Here is a 22,550-nt window from a genome sequence, read left to right as displayed (position 1 = left end):
CCTCTGATTCTTTCCTGTACCCTGCTCTGAAGGCTGGGGAGTAATGTGAAGGTCTCAGTCTGGAGGGAAACAGAAACATGGAGACACTTCCTGCCCTGAGGCAGAGAGAGGAAGGGGCCCCAACAGGTGGAAGGATTGCCTGCCTGGGGGCTTTTGAACTGGGATGAATGGTTTACCAGAGACACCAGGTTGGGAAGAAGATTCTGTCCTAGAGCCAAGAGAGAAGTAAATGCCACCCAACCCCACATCCCTCAAGTCTGTTCTGAAATACTTGCATTAGCTCATACCCAAGGCTGGATAAGTTGCAGGAGCGAGAGTTAGGGAAGAATTTCTTCCACTGAATAGTTCATTCGTTTCTTCCAGTTTCAGTGCTAGGGGGTGGTGGACAGAAGTGTCCAGAACAATGAGGCCAGAACAATGAAGGCTGGTCCATTCAAGTATGACAGTTCCCCTGACTTGTGGCTCAGGGAGCTAGCTAAAAGTAGCTGCCTTGGTGTACTCAGCTGCTGCTGAGTAATAAGCTGCCTCAACCATTTTATTTATTCATGATTCTGTGGGTTAGCAAGCCCAGGGTGGGCTTAACTGGACAATTTGGCTGATTCGTCCTGAGTCATTCATGCAGCTGTAGTCAACTGGGGCTTGACTGGGGTTAGCTGGGCTGGGACCCCCATGAGCTGTCAGCAGGGCATCTCTGTGCATGAGATCTCCTATCCTCCAGTGAGTCATCTGGAATTGTCCACCCTGAAATCTCCAGGGTTCCAAGATGGCCAAGTCTCTTGAGGCCAAAGCTTGGAACTCCCACTACTTCACTTCCACTATATTCTATTGGTCAAAACAAGTTGCATGGCCAAGTCCAGATAGAAGAGGTAAAGCAATAGACTCCAGTTCTCTATGAGAGGAGCCACAATGTCCCATCATGTACAGTGACCACAGGAGTTGTGCCATCTTGGCAAGCAATCTATCACACTTCGTGGGGGGGGTGTGGAGTATGGCAGGGAGACTTCCTGGATGAAGGGGTATTGTTCCTGGGTTTTGAAGGCAAAGTAGGAGTTTTCCAGGTAGCAAGAGTAAAGCCCTGGAGGTAGGACCATGTGTCATTGGGTGTGACTGAGGTGCTGGTTGCTGCCAGAAGCTGGTGGGATGCTGAGGCTGGGGAAGTGGGCAGGAGTGCCTGGCAGGGCTCAGATGAAGCTCCCACCACGCTACCCCCACTGTCCACCTTGACTTCCCTCCCCTTCTCTTCACAGATGGCGCGGCCAATCCAGGTGAAGCCTGCGGACAGCGAAAGCCGTGGAGGTAGTTGTCATCTCTCCATGGCTGCCAGGCTGTGGGTTGATGGAGGAATGGGAGGAGGGAAATTCTTGCACAAAAGGTGGTGGGAGAGGCAGAGGCCCCCACGGGGGTGGGGCAAGGTGGTAGAGAAGGAAGGCATGGGTCCCTCCTCCTAACCACAGGGCCACAGGTCCAGCTGTGGAGGGTACGGTCAGGCCCTGCTGCTTTCCTCTAGAACGTGAAATACCTGATTCATTTCAGGTTGCAATGCTGGATATCTTCAGATGCAGAGGCACTAGGGGTCCCCAAAGGACTATGGATTGCTTTCTGGGTTGTGTGTGTGCACAACTGGATATATGAGCCAGTGCATATGCGTGCATGTGAGCATGCATTCCTGGGCATGCCTGTGTGCAGATGTGTATGGGTGTGTGCACATGGGCATGTGTTTTCTGGCTGGTTCATTGCCCATCTGTGTGCACATCTGTGTGCCTGGGCTGTGCATAGGTGCGTAGGTGTATATGTGCAAGCCTGTGTGCTTGACTGTTCTAGGCTGGGAGTGTGGGTGTGCAGGCTCGGTCTTGTGTCTACGTGAGGTTGGACCTCAGGGTGGGTGCATGCCATCAGGAGATGTTTGACTGTCCCCCATGGGATCCAAGACTAGTTATTCTTAAATACTTTGACCCCTCCTCCCCATCTCAGATGGATTGCAGGCCTGAAGGAGAGCACTCAGCCTTGGAGATGGTGTGTGGGGCAGGGCTGTTAGGACCTCTGTGTATGCATAGGAGCATGGTAAAGCCCATCTGGGCCGGGAGCCCATTTTCACACTTTCAACCTGGCTTCCAGTGAGGGTCAGGGATTGGAGAAGGGGCTCTGCATGTTTTCATCTCTGTCTCTCTTTGTCTCTCTCTCCCTCTCCCTCCATCTGTTTCTCTCTCATTTTTTTCTCTCCTCCTGTCTCTCTGGTTCTCTCTGAGCCTCTCTGTGTGTCTCTCTTTGTCTCTCCTGTTTCTCTCTTTGCCTATCTCTGTATCTTGGTCTCTCCCTGTCTCTCTCTCTCCCTCCCACCCCCATGAATGACAGCTGCCAGAGAACGGGTTTCCATAGCAACCCAACTCACCATTCCTCACAGAGGAAGCTGCCTGATCCCTGATTACTGGGGAGCAGTGCAACTCCCCCGGGAGGCAGGGCAGGGCTCTAGTCCCTCACATTGGAGAGGATGGGCTAGACTGGCCCCTGGCCTTAGGCTTGGGCAGGTCCCAGTCAGGCCTCCAGCCAGTTCCAGGCTCCCCAGATACCTGGTCTGCTGCACACATATGCCTTTATTCATTCATCAGACATTGATTTTTTGGCTTCTCCGGAGCCCTGGGAAAGTCCGATGGGGAGCTCTGCTGGGCACTGTGAGAATGCAGGCGCCCTCAGTGCTCACCCCTGCCTGGAAAATTTAGATGGCAGACAGACATGGACCCAGGCCAGGCAAGGCATAGACCCTAGTACTGTGTGTGGGCTTTCTGAAGAGCTCAGAGAGGTGGGAGGAGCTGTTTGGCCCAGAATGGGGAGCAGTTGGGCAGAGAGGGCATTCTAGGCAGAGGGCACTGAATGAGGTGGGAGGCCTCAGGCAAGTGGGCGGATGAGAAACACAGGCAGGGAAAGCTGCGTCCTCCTTCACACGCGCAGAAGAGGGCCCCGGGGAGGTCCAGGGGCTCCGCTCCACGCCCCGGTGCCTCCGCTCTCTGCTGGAGGGATGCGAAAGTTCCCGGAGGCTAGGACTTGGCTGAGGTGGTGTCTCCGCCCACAGGGGACCGGAAGCTGTTTGTGGGGATGCTGAACAAGCAGCAGTCAGAGGAGGACGTGCTGCGGCTGTTCCAGCCCTTCGGGGTCATCGACGAGTGCACCGTGCTCCGGGGACCTGATGGCAGCAGCAAAGGTGACCGGCTGGGGGCGGGGCTAGCTCCGGGGGCGGGACTGTAGGTGGGCGGGGCTGGTGGGATGGGACGGCGCGGGCCCAGGAGAAGGAAGTTGGGTCCAGGGGGCGGGGCCGGGCTTATGGGGAGGGACTGGCCCACAGTGGGCGTGGCATGGCACGTGGAGAGTGGGCTGGCCAGATGGGGTTCCTTTAGGTACACAAAACGGCGGGACTGGCCCAGGGGGCGGGGCGAGCAGAGGCTGTCTAGTCTCACCTGGTCCCACCCGCTAGCCCGGGACCGTCTGGGGCTACCTCCTGTGTCTGTGTCCATCAGACTGTTTCTGTCTGGATTTGCCTGTGTCTCCTGGACTGTCGGTCTACCTGATCCTACTTGCTCCACCGTTCCTATAAGGTTGTACCATCCAGGAATGATTGTTTTATGATCTCCAGCAACTTGTTTTCTGGTCAGCTCTGTTTGGGACTTCAGGTGTCTGGTGATCTCTGTCTACCTGATTCTACTTGTTCAGGTTTATCTGTCCAGAACTGGCCTGTCTCTGCCCTTGTGACTTCATCTTACTAGGACTGAATATATTTGATGGTCCCTGTCTATTTATTTGCCTGGCTCTTTTCTAAAAATTGAGATATGATCACATACTGTAATCACCAACTGCCAATGCAGGAGACGCAAGAGACGTGGGTTTGATCCGTGAGTCAGGAAGATCCCCTGGAGGGGGAAATGACAACCCACTCCAGCATTCTTCTTGCCTGGGAAATCCCATGGACAGAGGAGCCTGGCAGGCTACAGTACAGAGTCACAAAGAGCTGGACAAGACTGAGTACACATACACACACACACACATACTGTAAAAATCACCTTTTAAAAGTGGACAGCGGCAAAAAAAAAGTGGACAATGAAATGCTTCACAAAATTCACAGAACTGTGCAACTATCATCATCGAATTCCAGAACATCTTCACTCCTCTCCCCCAAATTTGTGTGACCCTTCCATAGCCCTCTGTCTGGAACTGTATCCTATGACCATCTGTCTGGATCTGCCTGTGTCTAGTGGTCTCTGGTTGTCTGTCTGCCTGATTCTGCCCTTGCCCGATGACTCTTCATCCCCATCTATCCAACTCTGGTCACATGGGTGTAGCCATCTGGGTCTGAGTGTACCTCTGCCCAAGTGTGTCCACATCTCTCTCTGTGTCTGATGGTTTGACACTTTAATTCAGCCTATCTGATTACAACTCTGGATCTCGTGGTATTGGTGGCTGGTGGGTGTTCTCTAATCCTGTCCCCTTCGCTTGTTCTAATGGGCAGTTCCTGCCTCCCTACCCTGGGCACTGCCTCACACCCTCTGATGATGTGTTGGACAAACAGTTGTCTTACTGTCTGATTCTTTGTTGTCCCACTGTCTGTCTGAACATATGGCTGCCTGTCTCTCTGTTGTCTGACCTGTGGGCCGCCCATGTCCATGCTGACCTGCTATGCAGGGCTGCCAGCCCCTCTCCTATGTCCCCTCACCCCTCCCCTTCTCTCGGAGCAGGCTGTGCCTTCGTGAAGTTCTCCTCCCACACCGAGGCTCAGGCGGCCATCCACGCCCTGCACGGTAGCCAGACCATGCCGGTGAGTCAGAGCTGCCCTGGGTGATTTGGGTCAGGGTAGGCAAGGGGGAGGGGCCTGGCCTGACCATCCCAGCCATCTAGTAACCCCTGGCCCTTCTTCAGAGAGGGTACAGGGTGAGGAGAAAGAAGTGTGTCTCTGATGGTGGTATGACTGGGTGTATGTATGTACTTGTGTGTGTGTGTGAGCGTGCAAGTGTAGACTATGCAGAATGTCCTGCCAGTGTTTGGCTGCTCATGTTTGAGTATGTGTGGGCCAGTGTGTGTGTTGGTGTGCACACGTGTGCATGTGCCTGAGAGTGTGCTTCCATGCCTGTATGTGAGTGTGTGGTTGTGAGTAGGTGGGTGTCAGTGTGCACATGAAGTGTGTGCAAATGGATATATGTTCATGTGTATGCTGATGCATATGCATGTGTGTACACTGTGCATGCATGCAAGTGTGTTGAGTGGGTGTGTTCATGTGAGTGCACATATGTAAGTTATATAGGTAAGTGCACATGTGTGTTTGTGTGTGAGTGTGCCCAGTGATATGGGGGGAATGAGTGCATGTGTGTGCATCTGTAAGAGTGTGTGAGTGTGTGTGGAGGGGTGAGCACATGTGTATGAATGTAGACAAATATGTGTGTACATATGTGTGTGCAGAAGAGTGTGTCAGTATATGTGCATGTATTGTGAGTGTATGCATGTGTGTGAATGTGGATGGTGAGTGTGAGTCTCTGTGGGTGGAATGCCTGTGTGTGTGCAGATATGTGTGAGCTCCAGAGGAACAGGAGGGGATGGGGCTGGAGGGGCCTGCAGTTCAAGGCCAAGAAGCTTGGGATTCCTCCCAGGGCAATGGGGAGGCCCCAGGGTTTCCCCCAGGAGAAGGAAGGGGCAGGCCATTTGGAAATGTCTCCGTGGGGCCAGTGTGGGAGATAAGCAGGTGGCAAGTCTAGAGCTGGGAGCTGGTTGGCCTGCAGCCGTGAGAGGCTGGAGGAGACCACTCGGGTGTTGGAGGTGGCCCTGCCGCCTGGAAAAGTGGCCCTGGGAGCCTCCATCACTGTACAAAAATGTCCGAATCTGCCGCAGGGAAGACAGGCCTTGGGGAACCCACTCTCCTTTCTGTTGTTCTGCAACATGGTATGAAGAGTAGGGCAGTCTCAGATCCTCCCTTCTCTTGCTCTCTGGGTCATTGTGCGTTAGTTCTAGTCCCTGGAGAGGCAGGAATCAACTTAACCCAAGGTCAGGCTTTCTCCTCCTCAGAGCTGTCCACTGATGGAGCTGGTGAGTGGAGAGACAGTGAGCTCCCCATCAAAGGAGGTATTCAATTTCTCAAATGATTGGAGCCTCACCTGTTCTCAGGTGTGGGCAGCTATCGAATCCTCTGTATGGGCCTTCATTGTTCCTCTCCAGCACTTGGGTTCTCCACCTTTTTTGAAAGTATGGCTGACAGTCAGGTCCTCCTCTGCTTCCCAGAGGCAGCCCCTACTGAACCTGGTTGCCCCACTTGTGTGCATAGCAGCCTACAAGGTCAAGTGCAAGACCCAGGATGCTGATCTCCAGACTATCCTCACTGTGGCCCCTGGGACCTTGAGGGAGAGGCTGATAGTTGCTGCCACCCACACCCCTACACACCCCCCAAGGTACCTCAGAGTCCTGGCAATGTCCGCCTTCTTTCCCTCCCTGCTTGCGGCTGCCCTTGCAGGGTGCCTCCTCCAGCCTGGTGGTCAAGTTTGCCGACACGGACAAGGAGCGGACGCTGAGGCGCATGCAGCAGATGGTGGGCCAGCTGGGCATCCTGACTCCGTCCCTCACCCTGCCCTTCAGCCCCTACAGTGCCTACGCCCAGGCTGTGAGTGACCAGCGGACACACTTCTGTCTCTGGCAGGGCTTCTGACACTGCTGTTTTGAGGGCCCAGCTCAGTGTGTCTCTCCCTTTCTCCATCTATTCTCTGTCGAGGGCTCTGTCTCTTTGTCTATCTTTCCGTTTCTCTTGCCCAATCTCTGACTCATGGCCTTATTCTGGCTGTGGCTAAGTCCCCAGATCCAGTCCACTTCCTGATCTCAATCTCGCCTTAGCCCCCCATCATGAACTATGCTCTGAGCCCAAGCTGAACCCCAACTGACAGGACCCCAGGCTCAGCCACCAAATCCAGCCTGAGCCACAACCCTGGGTGAATGTCAAATCAAGACCCAGTCTTCAGTTGACCCCCAGATCCTGGCTGTTCCCCAAATCTAGATAAGCCCCAATTCTAGCTAAACCTCCAGGCTGACTCCAAACTGAGACCCAGCCCTGAGTGAGTTCAACATTGGCTGAGCTTGGGACTTCCCTGGCAGTCCTGCCATTAAGACTCCATGCCTCCAATGCAGGGTGCACAGGTTCGATCCCTGGCTAGGGAAATAAGATCCCACATGCTGTATGCATGGCACAACCAAAAAAAAGAATACACAAAAAAACATTGGCTGAGCCCTGGTCCCAGACTAAGTTTTGATCATAGACTGAGCGCCAGTCCTTGGCTGAGCTCTGATTCCCAAATGATCCTTGAACATAGTCTGAGCCCTGATCCTATGCTGAGGCTTAATCCCGGGCTGAGCCCCAATTCCTAACTGAGCCCTAACCCGACCTGAGCCAAGATACCTGGCCTGACTCCCTGCCCCCATTTCTGGAGGACTGGCCCCCGAACCCCATGAGCCATGATTGAAGGCCAGGTGCCACTTGGACTGTGTACCTGACTCCCTCTCCACCCCCAGCTCATGCAGCAGCAGACGACGGTCCTGTCCACATCAGGCAGCTACCTGAGCCCCGGCGTGGCCTTCTCACCCTGCCACATCCAGCAGATTGGCGCTGTCAGCCTTAACGGGCTGCCTGCCACGCCCATCGCCCCTGCCTCTGGTGAGAGTTTGCCAGGGGCCCACAGATGGGGGGCAGAGCCGGGGCTACGACTCTTATCCTTAGCCAGGGCTAAGGCTCCCCATGATGCTCTTCTGCTCCCCAGGACTGCATTCGCCCCCGCTGCTCGGCACCGCCGCCGTGCCCGGCCTCGTGGCCCCCATCACCAACGGCTTCGCAGGTGTCGTGCCCTTCCCTGGTGGGCACCCTGCCCTAGAAACCGTATATGCCAATGGCCTTGTGCCGTACCCAGGTAACTCTGGTGATCCCCTGGGGCCGAGGAGAGTGACAGGAGGCAGGGAGGGTGTCCCTGGGACAAGCATGAATTCCTTTGCCTTGGTGTCCAGAGGACAAAAGTACAGGAAGCAGGGAATCTTAGGTGAATAGATACTAGCTATGGGTGCAGAGGGGCTTTCCTGGTAGTTCAGCTGGTAAAGAATCCACCTGCAATGCAGGAGACCCTGTTTTGATTCCTGGGTCAGGAAGATCCCCTGGAGAAAGGATAGGCTACTCACTCCAGTATTCGTGGGCTTCTCTGGTGGCTCAGACAGTAAAGAATCTGCCTGCAGTGCAGGAGACCTGGGTTCAATCCCTGGGTTGGGAAGATCCCCTGGAGGAGGGCACGGCAACCCACTCCAGTATTCTTGCCTGGAGAGTCTTCATGGACAAAGGAGCTTAGAGGGCTACAGTCCATGGTGTCACAAAGAGTCAGACACGACTGAGAAACTAAGTGCACACACACATGGGCACAGGGAAGGGGGTTAAACATAGGAAGCTTGCAGCCAGACTTCCTGGCTTCAAATTCCAATTCAGTGGCCCTTGTGGGGAGCTTCTTTACATCTCCGAGCCTCAGTTTGCTCATCTGGAAAATGGGACAGATAGTATCATTCATCTCATGATGTTGCTCTGATGAGGCGATCAGTCTGTAAGATGCTAACCCATCTCCTGGTACCAAGAAGGGTGCCATCAATCTTCACTATTAATCGTTACCATTTGGGATCAGTGCCCATATTCATTCATTCATTCATCCAGGATTGAGCATGCACTGATTTGTTGCACTGGACTCTGCCCTCCTGAAGCAGAGGTCTCACCTTTCTCTACCCTATACCCTGATTTCAAGGCAAACGTCTTCCCACACCTTGCTTAGGTGAAGTTTGTCATCTGGGTTTCCACTGCTGAGAATCTGTTTATTTTGCGATAATTGGCTCTCACAGGGAGTTTCAAACATAGTACAGAGAGGTCCTGGTTAGCCCTCACCCAGTGTCTCCGTATGCTAACATCTTACATAACAACAGTATGTTGTCAAAACTAGGAAACTGGTATCAGTACAGTATAATGAACTGAACAGGTGTTGGAGACCCTCACTATTCACAGACTTCACTATTTACAGGCACTTGTGTGTGTCTGTGGTTCGTTCATTTTATGTCATTTCATCACAGGTATAGTTTTGTGTAACCACCACCACAATCAACATACAGCACTGTTCCATTACTACAAATTCATTCATGTGACCCCTTTACTGGCTTATCTCTCTGCCCTCACTACCCCATCTTCTAACAACCTCTCTCCATTCAAGGAGATTTTTAGTTGCCTCGACAAGCCCTCTCCTCCCCCTGTGTCCTCCACTAGGGACTGTTGGAAGGTCACGGTCACATACGGGATCCATAGGCTCTCTGATGATCAAGGTGTAGGGAGGGAAAAGGGGGAAGAGATGTGAATGGGTGGTGATCAACTGCAGAGACCTGGAGCCCTAGAAAATCCAGAGAAAAAAGGGGGAAGAGCAAGGGGGTCTGGATGGAGACAAAGAGTTGGGAGTTAAACCTCTCTGGAGTCAGAAAACTGGATTCGAGTTGAGTGTCCCTGTGCCAGCTGCTGTTTCCCCATCTGTAAGAGGTTCCCTGAGCTTCCGTTTTCCTCACCTGTGGAGTGAGGGTCATACCTGTAAAATGTTTATGCAGAAATGAAGCCGGGGTGGATGCTGTGGGGTGGATGGAAGACTTCTGCTGCCCTCGCCCCACTGAGCCCCTCCGTCTGCCCCGCAGCTCAGAGTCCAACGGTAGCCGAGACCCTCCATCCTGCCTTCTCTGGAGTCCAGCAGTACACAGGTAGGGAGGCAGTGCGCCACCCCCAACCCCAAGCGGGGCACCCCCCTCGGCCTTCAGTTTCCTACCTGGGCTAGCCACTCCATGCCCCTAGCCGCACTTAGACCTGGTTCCACTCCTCAGGGCCGCCCTCTCATTCTACCTTCCCTCTTCTGTGTGGCTTGGCCCCCGTCTCACCCTCCTTCGACATTTGGCCCTGCCCCTCATAACCTGCTTTTGGTCCAGCTAGTGTACTGCTCAGACCCGCTCCCCGATGTGACCACGCCCCCTCATTCTCCGCCTTCAGCCATGGCCCCACCCCTCAAATATGGCCCCGCCCATTAAACGCTTCCCTCCCTCATACTATCTCCCATGTGACCACGCCCCTCCGCCGTCCCAAGACCTGTCTTGGCCCCATCCTCTAGGTGGCCCCACCCTCAGCCACAACCACGCCCACTGTGTTCTTTCCTGTGGCCTTGGCCCCTCCCTCAGACTGTCTGCCCCATGTGACCACGCCCCCTTCTTCTTCCTAAAATCTGGCCTTGACTCTGCCCTCAGCCATGGCCCCACCCTTCTAATATGACCCCTTTCTCTTCTACTCTTCCCAGTCGTCTTAGTACTTCCCTCAGACCAACTCTCCCCTGTGACCACGCCCCTCCACCGTCCCAAGACCCATCTTGGCCCCACCCTAGGTTGTGACCCCGGCCCTCAGTCTTAGCCCCGCCCCACGCGCCCGGGCTGCCCACCGGCCTCACGCCCGCTCCGCCCTGTGTCTCGCTCCCGGTCTCTGCAGCCATGTACCCCACCGCGGCCATCACGCCCATCGCGCACAGCGTCCCCCAGCCGCCGCCCCTCCTACAGCAGCAGCAGCGAGAAGGTGAGGGGGCCGCGACCTCCCCTGGGCGCCAGCCCCGCCCTTTGACCGCCCCCCTCCACCTCCAGGACCTCCTGCCCTGTCTGGCCTGGCCTCGGGGAACCGCTCGGCCTGAGGTCCAGAGAGATGTGCGTTCAGTTCCCGGCATCACCTGGGTGTTTGGGAGGCAATTGACTCTTCATCTCTGAGCCTCCGTCTTCTCCTCTGGAAAGTGGGAATCCGGCTAGTCCCGACCCCATAGGGATAGCAGTGACCCTGTCCCCAGCAGGAGCTCTCTCCAGAGTGGAATGACTTTTTTTCAGTTTGAGGTCAGGGGGTGGGATGATGAGATATCTCTGGTGAGACGAGGCCTCCTCAGTAAAGTCAAGTAGGAGAGGAGTTAGATTCTGGAGTCGGACCTCGGGGGTTCAAATCCACCCAATGCTGACTTGAGGCATCGTCAGGAAGGCAGCCCCCTGCCCCGTGCCTCTGTTTCCTCATCGGCCACACGGCGGCCACACAGCGACCACCCGTGCCACAAGGCCTTGCTGGGAGTGAGCAGCACGGTTCCTGACACATAGTAGGCACTCAGCCTGGGAGGCTTTTCTTAGCCTTAATCCATCTAGTGGGGGTAGGGGTGGAGAGCTGGGGCCAGGTGACCAGCCAGAAAAGTCCCCTGACTCCCCCAGGACATGGGAAGTTTATGGATGGCCTGGCCTGTAGACTGAGTTCTGTGAGGTTCTGTTCAATTCCTTGCCCAGCAGGATGCTGTGGGTAAAAGCTGGTTCCGATGCCTTTGGTGCTGCTGTAACAGGACAGGATATCTGCTTTCTGGAAAGCCACCCGAGTTGTAGAACCTCACAATACCAACTACAAGGCTCATGGGAGAAGTTGGGTCAGGGTACACCACTCAAAATGTTGGCTGTGGGAGTTCTCTGGCAGCCCAGTGGTTAAGACTCTGTGCTTCCACTACAGGGGGCACAAGTTCAGTCCCTGGTTGAGAAACTAAGATACCTCATGCAGCCCTGGTGTGGCCAAAATTTTTTTTTTTTAGAAGTTGGCTGTGACGTGGCCAAAAGAAAAAAAAAGATAAGACCCTAATAAAAATGGTACCACAGTTTTATGCATGTTAGATGATTAAGAAATCCATGAATAGTACAATAAATTGGGCATTAGAAGTTTGCACAGGGAAGTGGCGTCAGATGGGTTGTAGCATGTGAGTTACCGTGAAGTGATGGAAAGCTTTGTCTGAAATCAAACGGAGAGTTGGAACCTCAGACAGGAACAGGTCCTCCTCCTAATACACTTGGAGAACTGAGAAAGCTGATGAATGTTGAAGCTGCGTTTGCATATGTGTGTGCATTTTGCTTTCTTATGAGGTTCAGTTCAGCTAGGTGTGGTTTTCTGCCTTCACCTAGTGTTTCTTGGAGTTGAGCTAGCACACAAGCAAACACAAAATTCGTCTTTGCTCAGAATTGTTCTGTAACGTATTAGTTGTGTGGAAACACACTTGTATTTTAAAAACAAGCACGTTAAGGAATTCCCTAGAGGTCCACTGATTAGGACTCGGCGCTTTCACTGCCGTGACCTCGAGTTCAATCCCTGAGCGGGGAACTAAATTCAGACAAACCTTGCGACAGGGCCAGACAAACAAATAACCAAACAACAACAGCAGACAAGCACATTAACAGAACTGTGGTCCTCATCAGGAAGGTAAGGGTGGATGTGAATGTGTAATCTTGAATTTTGTATTTTCTGGGGTGGGGAATGTTCATTGCAAGTGTTGGGATTTCTTGGTGGTTTGAGGGTTACCTTGGACTTCTCTGGTGGCTCAGAGGTTAAAGCGTCTGCCTCCAATGTGGGAGACCTGCGTTCGATCCCTGGGTCGGGAAGATCCCCTGGAGAAGGAAATGGCAAACCACTCCAGTATTCTTGCCTGGAGAATCCCATGGACGGAGGAGCCTGGCAGGCTACAGTCCACGGGGTCGCAAAGAGTCGGACACGACTGAGCGACTTTCCTTTCCTTTCCTTTCCTTTCCTTTGTTTGAGGGGACCTGGGAGAAGATAATCTGTAGGTTTGGGATTAGCAGCAGGTTTGAGGACTAAACTGGGTAATCAAGGTTTTAAAATGCTATTATTATTTATAATTCTTATATGAGCCATGCACTGGGGATTCTTCGGGAAGGAATGATTCTGACGGTTAGCTATGCTTTAAAAAATTATTTCTGGTTGGTATAGCATATCATTTAAACATGACCAGTGGTTTCAGGATATCTGAGATTCGGGACTGGAGAATAATCTTTTTATTTCCCTACATTTTATTTTTGCATCAGTTTTGAAATTATCCAAGCTTTTAAAAATTAGCCAAGGTTTGGAGGGTTAGCCAAGGTTTTGAAAATTATCTGGATGTTTGGGGTTTGGGACCAGGGAGTTACTCGTCTTATTCTAATCTGTGATCATTAGACTTTCAAAAGGTGAATATTTCCATTTAAAACAATTTTAGATTTATGGAGTGATGGCAAAGACAGTACAGAGTTTCTGTTATACCCTACAACCAGTTCATCTGATTTCTGTCAATGACCAGGAGTTTGACGTTTAGGGGTTTTCTGGGGGGTGTTGAGGTTGTCTGGGAGTTTTGGGTTATCTGCAGTCTGGGATGAAAGGCTTTATTTCAGTTTGGGGGGCTAGGGATCATCTAAAGTTTGTCAGTTCTCTGGGGCCTGAGGATCAGCAGAGGTGTGGAGCATCTGAATGTGGGATTTTTACAGACAAAGGCTCAGGGCACCCTGCCTCCCCTCCCCGCTGTTTCCACGCCCCTTCTTTCTGGGTGTCAGGGTGCACCCCTCCCCCAATAGCTGGAGACACCAGCTGTGGGCTCCGGACCCATGCCCCTCCCCCGGGGGTCGGCCTCCTCTCCTTGGGGGCTTTATGTCTTTCTCTCCCCCCACCTGCAGGTCCCGAAGGCTGTAACCTGTTTATCTACCACCTCCCCCAGGAGTTTGGAGACACGGAGCTGACGCAGATGTTCCTGCCTTTCGGCAATATCATCTCCTCCAAGGTGTTTATGGATCGGGCCACCAACCAGAGCAAATGTTTTGGTGAGTCCTTGCTGTGGGCGCCCCTTCCTGCTTGCTGCCCCCGGAACAGCACACCCCTTGCCCTGGGCGGGGGTGTGGTCAGCCACGAGACAGTTCTGGTCTGAGAGAACCATATTCGGGGGCTTCCCTGAAGGTCCAGTGGTTAGGACTCTGTGCTTTCGCTAGTGAAGGCCCGGGGTTGATCCCTGGTTGGAGAAGTAAGATCCCATAAGCTGTGCAGCGGGGTAAAGGGGAAAAAAGAAAGAAAGAATCACATTTATGATCAGAACAAGCACTTATTAAGCACCTACTGTGTACCCAGCACTTAGCATGAGTCATTTCTAAGATTCCCTTGTTCATTCATTTATTCATTCAACAAATAGGAAAAAAAAAAAAACAAATAGACACATAGGGGCTTCCCTGGTGGTCCAGTGGTTAAGACTTCAGGCTTTCACTGTGTGTGGGGGGTCGGGCCACAGGTTTGATCCCTGGTGGGGGAACTAGGACCCTGCATGCCCCAGAGTGCAGCCAATAAATAAATAAATGACACAAGCCCTTTATAAGATTCAGTTCAGTCAGTTCAGTTGCTCAGTCGTGTCTGACTCTTTGCGACCCCATGAACAGCAGCATGCCAGGCCTCCCTGTCCATCACCAACTCCTGGAGTCCACCCAAACCCATGTCCATCGAGTTGATGATGCCATCCAACCATCTTATCCTCTGTCATCCCCTTCTCCTCCTGCCCTCAATCTTTCCCAGCATCAGGGTCTTTTCAAATGAGTCAGCTCTTCACATCAGATGGCCAAAGTATTGGAGTTTCAGCTTCAACATCAGTCCTTCCAATGAACAACCAGGACTGATCTCCTTTAGGAAGGACTGGTTGGATCTCCTTGCAGTCCAAGGGACTCTCAAGAGTCTTCTCCAACACCACAGTTCAAAAGCATCAGTTCTTCGGCGCTCAGCTTTCTTTATAGTCCAACTCTCACATCTATACATGACCACTGGACAAACCATAGCCTTGACTAGATGGACCTTTGTTGGCAAAGTGATGTCTCTGCTTTTTAATACGCTAAGTTGGTCATAACTTTCCTTCCAAGGAGTAAGTGTCTTTCAATTTCATAGCTGCAATCACCCATCTGCAGTGATTTTGGATCCCAGAAAAATAAAGTCAGCCACTGTTTCCACTGTTTGTCCATCTATCTGCCATGAAGTGATGGGATCAGATGCCGTGATCTTAGTTTTCTGAATGTTGAGCTTTAAGCCAACTTTTTCACTCTCCTCTTTCACTTTCGTCAAGAGGCTCTTTGTTCTTCTTCACTTTCTGCCATAAGGGTGTTGTCATCTGCATATCTGAGGTTATTGATATTTCTCCTGGCAATCTTGATTCCAGCATGTGCCTCCTCCAGCCCAACGTTTCTCATGATGTGCTCTGCATGTAAGTTAAAGATGCAGGGTGACAATATACAGCCTTGACGTACTCCTTTTCCTATTTGGAACCAGTCTGTATATAAGATTAAAAAAAAAAACAGTAGACATACAGTGTACCTACTGTGTGCCAGTGCCCAGCACAGTTCCTGGCACAAATCGGTGAAGGAAGCCAATAAAAATCACTGCCCTCTGAGAGCTCATAGCCCTGCCACCCTGCCTGTAGAACTTTCTCTGAGGATAGAAATGTTCTGTATCCCCACTATCTGAGCCTTCAACCCCATGTGACTGCTGAGCATTTGAAGTGTGGCTAGTGTGGCCAAAGCACTGAATTTTTTATTTTACTTAATTTTAATGAATTTCAATTTCAATAACAACTCATGGCCAGTGGCTGCCAACTGAATTGGAAAGCACAGGTCCAGGGGGAGGAGGTGGAAATAAACAGGCAAGAATACTGGAGTGGGGTGCCATTCTCTTCTCCAGGGGATCTTCTCGACCCAGGGATGGAACCCAAGTCTTCTGCACTGCAGGCAGATTGTTCACTGTCTGAGCCACCAGGGAAGCCCAGGATATAGGCCAGGGAATTATAAATGGTATAGAGTAAAATAAAACTGGTAAGAAAATACAGACTGAAAAAAATAAAAAAGAAAATACAGACTGATAGGAGGAGGCAGTGCTTCAGCTGAGGCCTGAATGATGAGCTAATCATAGGAGTGTCTAGGGGAAGAGTGTTCTAGGTGGAGAGAACCACATGTGCAAAGGCCCTGGGGCAGGACAGGGCCTGGTACATTGGGGGAACAATGAGGAAGCCCGAGTGTCTGAAGCAAAGTGAGCCAGGAGGAGAGAGGGAGGAGAGGAAGGTAAGGAGGGGAAGTGCAGGTCGTGAAGGGCCTTGTGGGCCACAGGGAGGACTTCCTTGTCCCCAGACACAGAGGATGTTAAGGCTCAGAGATATGTAACTTGCCCAAAGTCACAGGCAAGAACCTAAATTAGAAACAATCTGTTTGACTCCAAAATCTGGACTCTGAACCCCACCCTGTCCTTTGAGAAGGGCTGATTCTTGACTGTTTATTAAGCTCCTGCTGTTTAGTCACTAAGTTGTGTCCAATTCTTTGCAGCCCCATGGACTGTATACCACCAGACTCATCTGTCCATGGGTTTCCCAGGCAAGAATACTGCAGTGGGTTGCCATTCCCTTTTCCAGGGTATCTTCCAGACCCAGGGATCGAACCCAGGTTTCCTGCATTGGCAGGTAGATTCTTGACCACTGAGCCACCTGGGAAGCCCTGCTGTATGTACTCATTATCCAACCATAAAAGGGAAGACTTGTCCCCATTTAAATGGGGAGGAAGGAGAGGTACAGAATGGTCAAACAACATGCTTGAGGTCACACAGCAAGTTAGGAACAACACCACCCCCCCCGACCCAGTACCCAGCCCCCCTGCTCCCACATCCTGCTTCTCAGTTCAGTTCAGTCACTCAGTCATGTCTGACTCTTTGCAACCCCATGGACTGCAGCACACCAGGCTTGCCTGTCCATCACCAACTCCCAGAGCTTGCTCAAACTCATGTCCATCAAGTCGGTGATGCCATCCAACCATCTCGTCCTCTGTCGTCCCCTTCTTCTCCTGCCTTCAATCTTTCCCAGCATCAGCGTCTTTTCCAATGAGTCATTTCCCATCAGGTGGCCAAAGTATTGGAATTTCAGCTTCAGCATCAGTCCTTCCAATGAATATTCAGGGCTGATTTCCTTTAGGATTGACTGGTTTGATCTTCTTGCAGTCCAAGGGACTCTCAAGAGTCTTCTCCAACACCACAGTTCAAAAGCATCATTCTTCAGCACTCAGCTTTCTTTATAGTCCAACTCTCACATCCATATATAACTGTTGGAAAAACCGTAGCTTTTGACTAGACGGACCTTTGATGGCAAAGTAATGTCTCTGCTTTTTAATATGGGGTCTAGGTTGGTCATAGCTTTTCTTCCAAGGAGCAATTGTCTTTTAATTTCATGGCTGCAATCACCATCTGCAGTGATTTTGGAGCCCCAAGAAAGAAAGTCTCGCGGTTTCCATTGTTTCCCCATCTATTTGCCATGAAGTGATGGGACCGGATGCCATGATCTTAGTTTCCTGAAGGTTGAGTTTTAAGCCAACTTTTTCACTCTCCTTTCACTTTCATCAAGAGGCTCTTTAGTTCTTCTTCACTTTCTGCCATAAGGATGATGTCATCTGCATATCTGAAGTTATTGATATTTCTCCCGGCAATCTTGATTCCAGCTTGCGCTTTATCCAGCATTTAGCATGATGTACTCTGCATATAAGTTAAATAAGCAGGGTGACAATATACAACCTTGATGTACTCCTTTCCCGATTTGGGAACAAACAACAGTATGTTGTTTCGTGTCCAGTTCTAACTGTTGCTTCTTGACCTGCATATAGATTTCTCAGGAGACAGGTAAGGTGGTCTGGTATTCCCATTTCTTTAAGAATTTTCCACAGTTTGTTGTGATCCACACAGACAAAGGCTTTGGCATAGTCAATAAAGCAGAAGTAGATGTTTTTCTGGAACTTTCTTGCTTTTTCTATGATCTAACAGATGTTGGCAATTTGATCTCTGGTTCCTCTGCCTTTTCTAAATCCAGCTTGAAGATCTGGAAGTTCACAGTTCACGTACTATTGAAGCCTGGCTTGGAGAATTTTGAGTATTACTTTGCCAGCGTGTGAGATGAGTGCAATTGAGTGTAGTTTGAACATCCTTTGGCATTGCCTTTCTTTGGGATTGGAATGAAAACTGACTTTTCCAGTCCTGTGGCCACTGCTGAGTTTTCCAAATTTGTTGGCATATTGAGTGCAGCACTTTCACAGCATCATCATTTAGGATTTGAAAGAGCTCAACTGGAGTTCCATTACCTCCACTAGCTTTGTTCATAGTGATGCTTCCTGAGGCCCACTTGACTTTGCATTCCAGGATGTCTGGCTCTAGGTGGGTGATCACACCATTGTGATTATCTGGGTCATGAAGATCTTTTTTGTATACTTCTTCTGTATATTCTTGCCACCTCTTCTTAGTATCTTCTGCTTCTGTTAGATCCATACCATTTCTGTCCTTTATTGTCCCCATCTTTGCATGAAATGTTCCCTTGGTATCTCTAATTTTCTTGAAGAGATCACTAGTCTTTTCCATTCTATTGTTTTCCTCTATTTATTTGCATTGACTAAGGAAGGCTTTCTTATGTCTCCTTGCTATTCTTTGGAGCTCTGCATTTAAATGGGTTTATCTTTCCTTTTCTCCTTTGCCTTTAGCTTCTCTTCTTTTCTCAGCTATTTGTAAGGCCTCCTCAGACAACCATTTTTCCATTTTGCATTTCTTTTTCTTGGGGATGGTCTTGATCACTGCATCCTGTACCAATGTCATGAACCTCCGTCCGTAGTTCTTTAGGCACTCTGTCTATCAGATCTAATCCCTTGAATATATTTGTCACTTCCACTGTATAGTCATAAGGGATTTGATTTAGGTAATATCTGAATGGTCTCGTGGTTTTCCCTACTTTCTTCAATTTAAGTCTGAATTTGGCAATAAGGAGTTCATGATCTGAGCCACAGTCAGCTCCCGGTCTTGTTTTTGCTGACGTTATAGAGCTTTTCCATCTTTGGCTGCAGAGAATGTAATCAGTCTGATTTCGGTATTGAGCATCTGGTGATGTCCATGTGTAGAGTCTTCTCTTGTGTTGTTGGCAGAGGGTGTTTGCTATGACCAGTGCATTCTCTTGGCAAAACTCTTAGCCTTTGCCCTGTTTCATTTTGTACTCCAGGGCCAAATTTGCCTTGCTACATATCTCTTGACTTCCTAGTTTTGCATTCCAGTCCCCTGTGATGAAAAGGACATCTTTTTTGGGTGTTATTTCTAGAAGGTCTTGCAGGTCTTAATAGAACCATTCAACTTCAGCTTCTTCAGCTTTACTGGTAGGGGCATAGACTTGGATTACTGTAATATTGAATGGTTTGCCTTGGAAACTAACAGAGATCATTCTGTTGTTTTTGAGATTTGCATCCAAGTACTGCATTTCAGACATTTTTTTCACCTGTAGGGCTACCTCATTTCTTCTAAGGGATTCTTGCCCACAGTAGTAGATATAATGGTCATCTGAGTTAAATTCACCCATTCCAGTCCATTTTAGTTCACTGATTCCTAAAATGTCGATGTTCACCCTTGCCATCTCCTGCTTGACCACTTCCAGTTTACCTTGATTCATGGACCTAACATTCCAGGTTCCTATGCAGTATTGTTCTTTACAGCATCGAACTTTACTTCCATCACCAGTCACATCCACAACTGGGTGTCGTTTTTGCCTCTGGAAACATCCTGCTTCTAGGAAGAAGAAAGAAATTTCTAGAAGAAAACCTCCATAACATTCAGCAGTCAGGTGGTCACATGCCTTCTCTGAGCCTCAGTTTCCTCGTCTGTATAATGGGAGGTGTGAGTGATATGAAGACACCCCCCTACCCCATTTCCAGATTCCCCTATGGCTCCCCGTGGGCCTCAGCCAGACCCCTCATCCCTGATCCCACCATCTCTCTGCCTGACCTCTCTGCCTTTCCCAGGGATCTCAGGTACTTTGCTCCCAAATGCTCACACTTGTGGTTCCCCTCCCCCTGGGGTGGCCCTCAGCCCCTGTAGCCTCTGCAGAGCCCCCCAGGAAGTCTATGAGAACCAACAGGTAAGGGGTAGGAGTAGGGCCGGGTGGAGGGAATTATGTGGTGGAAGCTTAAGGTGTGTGTGTCAGGAGGTGGTGCGCCAGAGTGTTTCTGATGGTCCAGGTTGGGGGGTATCTGGGGCTGGAATGACTGATGGTGGCAAAGAGAGAGACAGACACAAAAAGAGAAAAGAGAGGGAGGGAGAGACATAGAGAAGAAACACAAAGACACACACACAAGGAGAGAAGAAGAGAGACAAGGATGGACAGACACAGAGACAGATAGGAGGAGTCAGATTGACAGACAAGACCTCAAATGGATGGAGGGCTTAGAGGAGGCAAAAGGTAGGGATCCAGAGCCTAGAAGGAGGTGGGCATGGGGTTGGGGAGGGAGACCGTGGCGTTCCCTGGATCCCCAGAAGCCCCACCTGTCCCCCTCTTCCCGCATCAGTTGGGAAGCCTCATCAGAGCAGAGCCCAGGTAAGGAGTGAGTGCCCTATCCCCAGAGGCATGCAAGCCCCCAGGATGTCAGAACCAGATCAGGACTGCTGTGCTTGTTCTGGGAAGCCCCCCTACCTCCCCCGGGTCGTCTGCTCCTGTGAGCGCACACCCCCACCCCCAGGACCCCACAAGCCGGGCAGCCAGGGCTGCAGCACTGGAGCGAGCCGAGGACGCCCACGTTGCCCACCATCGTGGGTCCACCCCGGTCTCCGCAGGCTTCGTGAGCTTTGACAACCCGGCCAGCGCGCAGACCGCCATCCAGGCCATGAATGGCTTTCAGATCGGCATGAAGAGGCTCAAAGTGCAGCTGAAGCGGCCCAAAGACCCGGGACACCCCTACTGACCGGGCCCACAGCCACTCAGAGGCTGCGGGCTTGGCCCAGGTGAGCCGCTAGGCGGCCCCACCCCTGCCCTGCTCCCACCCCTTCTTGTCCGCACCCTCTCCTCTTCTCCAAACCCTCCCCAGGCTGGGGGGATGCTGCAAGAGGCTTCAAGGAGCCCCCAGGTTTGACGGGGACAGAGCTGGACAAAGATACTCCCCCCAGTCCCCCCAACCCTCTACCCCCACCCCATGGTCAGGGCTGGAACCGGAGCAGTAAGATGGGGGTGGGAAGGGCAGTTAGGGAATCTTTCCTGGAGAAGGCTTTGAAGGATGAATAGAAGTTCACCTGAGAGATGGGCATGGTCTGGGGTGAGGCGGGCTGTGGGGAGGGGCTTCTGTCCTGTCCTAAGAATCAGTTCTCCCAGCTAGGCCCCTTTGGGAGCCCTTCCTTTGGCACAATTCACACCCAGTGGGTTGAGAGAGAGTGGAATGTTTGCCCCACCTAAGGGCATGCCAGGGGTGACGGTGGGGAGGGGCGGAAATCCCCTGAACAAACAAACAAATCCCCTAATGTCTGCACCATCAGAGTGAATGACCCTGTCAACTCATCACTTCTTTGGAGGCATGAACTGTGAGCCTCCACGGCCAGTGGGGAAACTTATAACTGTGCTCTAGCCTCGACAAGTCTCATCTGTGAAATGGGCTCATGCACGTGGCCTCCCCCAGGGGCTGCAGGGTGGATTCACACGGGGCACTTGGTGTTTTCCCAGCTGAGCCCAGGACCCACCACCTGGAAAGCTCTTGATAACTTATTTCGATTTTTCTCCACTAAACCCACCATTGCCGCGGTCATCACAGAGGCTCCCCACCGTAGGGTCTGGTGTGAAGTAGGTGTTCAGTGAGGGTCTGCTCCCAGACCCCCTGCCAGGGCAGGACCCACACATTCGAGGGTGTTCAGCACCCACAGATTCGAGGGTTGTAGGTCTTTGGGGGCATGTTCGGAGACCCGCCACCGGAAGCCAACATCTGTGATCCGCGCGCTTGGAACACTCTGACAGCAAGTCTTTACTAAGCACCTACTGTGCACCAGGCACTGTTTCCAGCGCCACGAGTGAACAGAAATGGGGGCGGGGCGCTGCTTCGTGGAGCCACAGGGAGCAGGGGAGAGGAGACGGAAGGAAACAAATATTTGTGCCCAGTGGCCAGACGAGGACACGGGGCTTGGCGACCCCTCCGAGCCGTGTGTGTCAACCTCCAAACCCCAAAATGGACTCTTTCTGCAAAGACAGGGGTCCTTGGGGTCCCAGATCCCAGTCTGGCCAGGGCAGGGGAGCTGAGGGAGGTGATGCGGCGGCCTACGCGGCGCCCACCCTCCCCCTCTCTTCACGCGGCGCCCTAACGCCCCTCCCTTCTCCGCCAGGTCAGGGGCCTTCCCACCCCAGGAGGGTTTCCCGCTTCCAACCGATCCAGGACTTTTCCGTAAATTACAACAGAGTTTGGACACCAGCCCCCTTCCCTCCTCTCCCTTCTCCCCTGCTTCCCTCCCCAAAATGTGAAACGCTGCCCAAGGCCCCATGGAGTGGGGAAGGGGCTTCGTGGTCTTCGGGGGACTCCCGAGGTGGGGGCCAAGGATTCACTGCCCCCTCCACGGAGGTTTCCTTGCTTCCACCCCCTTCCCACACACACAACCTTAATGGCTTCCCCAAACGAAATCGCAACTTTTCCTATATATATATATATGCATATATATATAGAGCTATAGACAGTATATATATTTTTTGAGTATAGATCATGGGACCAAACTTTTCCGACTTCTTTCCATCCAAGAGAAGGTGACCCTGGGCCAGTCACCCAGCAGGGATGCTCAGAAGGGCTGAGGCTGGCGGGGCAGCCCAGTGTCTCCCCACCTCCCGCTGTCATGTCAGACCAGGGCG

The 22,550-nt window shown here is 51.7% G+C and overlaps 1 protein-coding gene across 2 annotated transcripts in view; it reads left to right on the top strand.

Moving 5' to 3' along the window:
* Positions 1-22,113, top strand: part of CELF5 (CUGBP Elav-like family member 5) — a 49,925-nt gene extending 27,812 nt beyond the window's left edge. The window contains exons 3-13 of one of the 2 annotated variants that reach the window (XM_081499848.1): positions 1,248-1,299; positions 3,068-3,196; positions 4,722-4,801; positions 6,482-6,628; positions 7,528-7,669; positions 7,773-7,919; positions 9,709-9,771; positions 10,541-10,624; positions 13,555-13,698; positions 20,510-20,677; positions 22,037-22,113. In XM_081499848.1, the coding sequence (XP_081355974.1) occupies positions 1,248-1,299; positions 3,068-3,196; positions 4,722-4,801; positions 6,482-6,628; positions 7,528-7,669; positions 7,773-7,919; positions 9,709-9,771; positions 10,541-10,624; positions 13,555-13,698; positions 20,510-20,637 (1,116 nt within the window). In that variant the 3' untranslated portion in view covers positions 20,638-20,677; positions 22,037-22,113. The remainder of the gene's footprint in view (positions 1-1,247; positions 1,300-3,067; positions 3,197-4,721; positions 4,802-6,481; positions 6,629-7,527; positions 7,670-7,772; positions 7,920-9,708; positions 9,772-10,540; positions 10,625-13,554; positions 13,699-20,509; positions 20,678-22,036) is intronic. The other variant, XM_081499849.1, reaches the window with a different exon arrangement.
* Positions 22,114-22,550: the final 437 nt, after the last annotated feature.

This window comes from Giraffa tippelskirchi, chromosome 6 (assembly GCF_054371585.1).
Source record: "Giraffa tippelskirchi isolate mGirTip1 chromosome 6, T2T-mGirTip1v1.2.pri, whole genome shotgun sequence".
Taxonomy (NCBI): Eukaryota; Metazoa; Chordata; class Mammalia; order Artiodactyla; family Giraffidae; genus Giraffa; species Giraffa tippelskirchi.
Note: the sequence above shows the minus strand (reverse complement) of the source record. Positions and strands in the feature narration are given on the sequence as shown.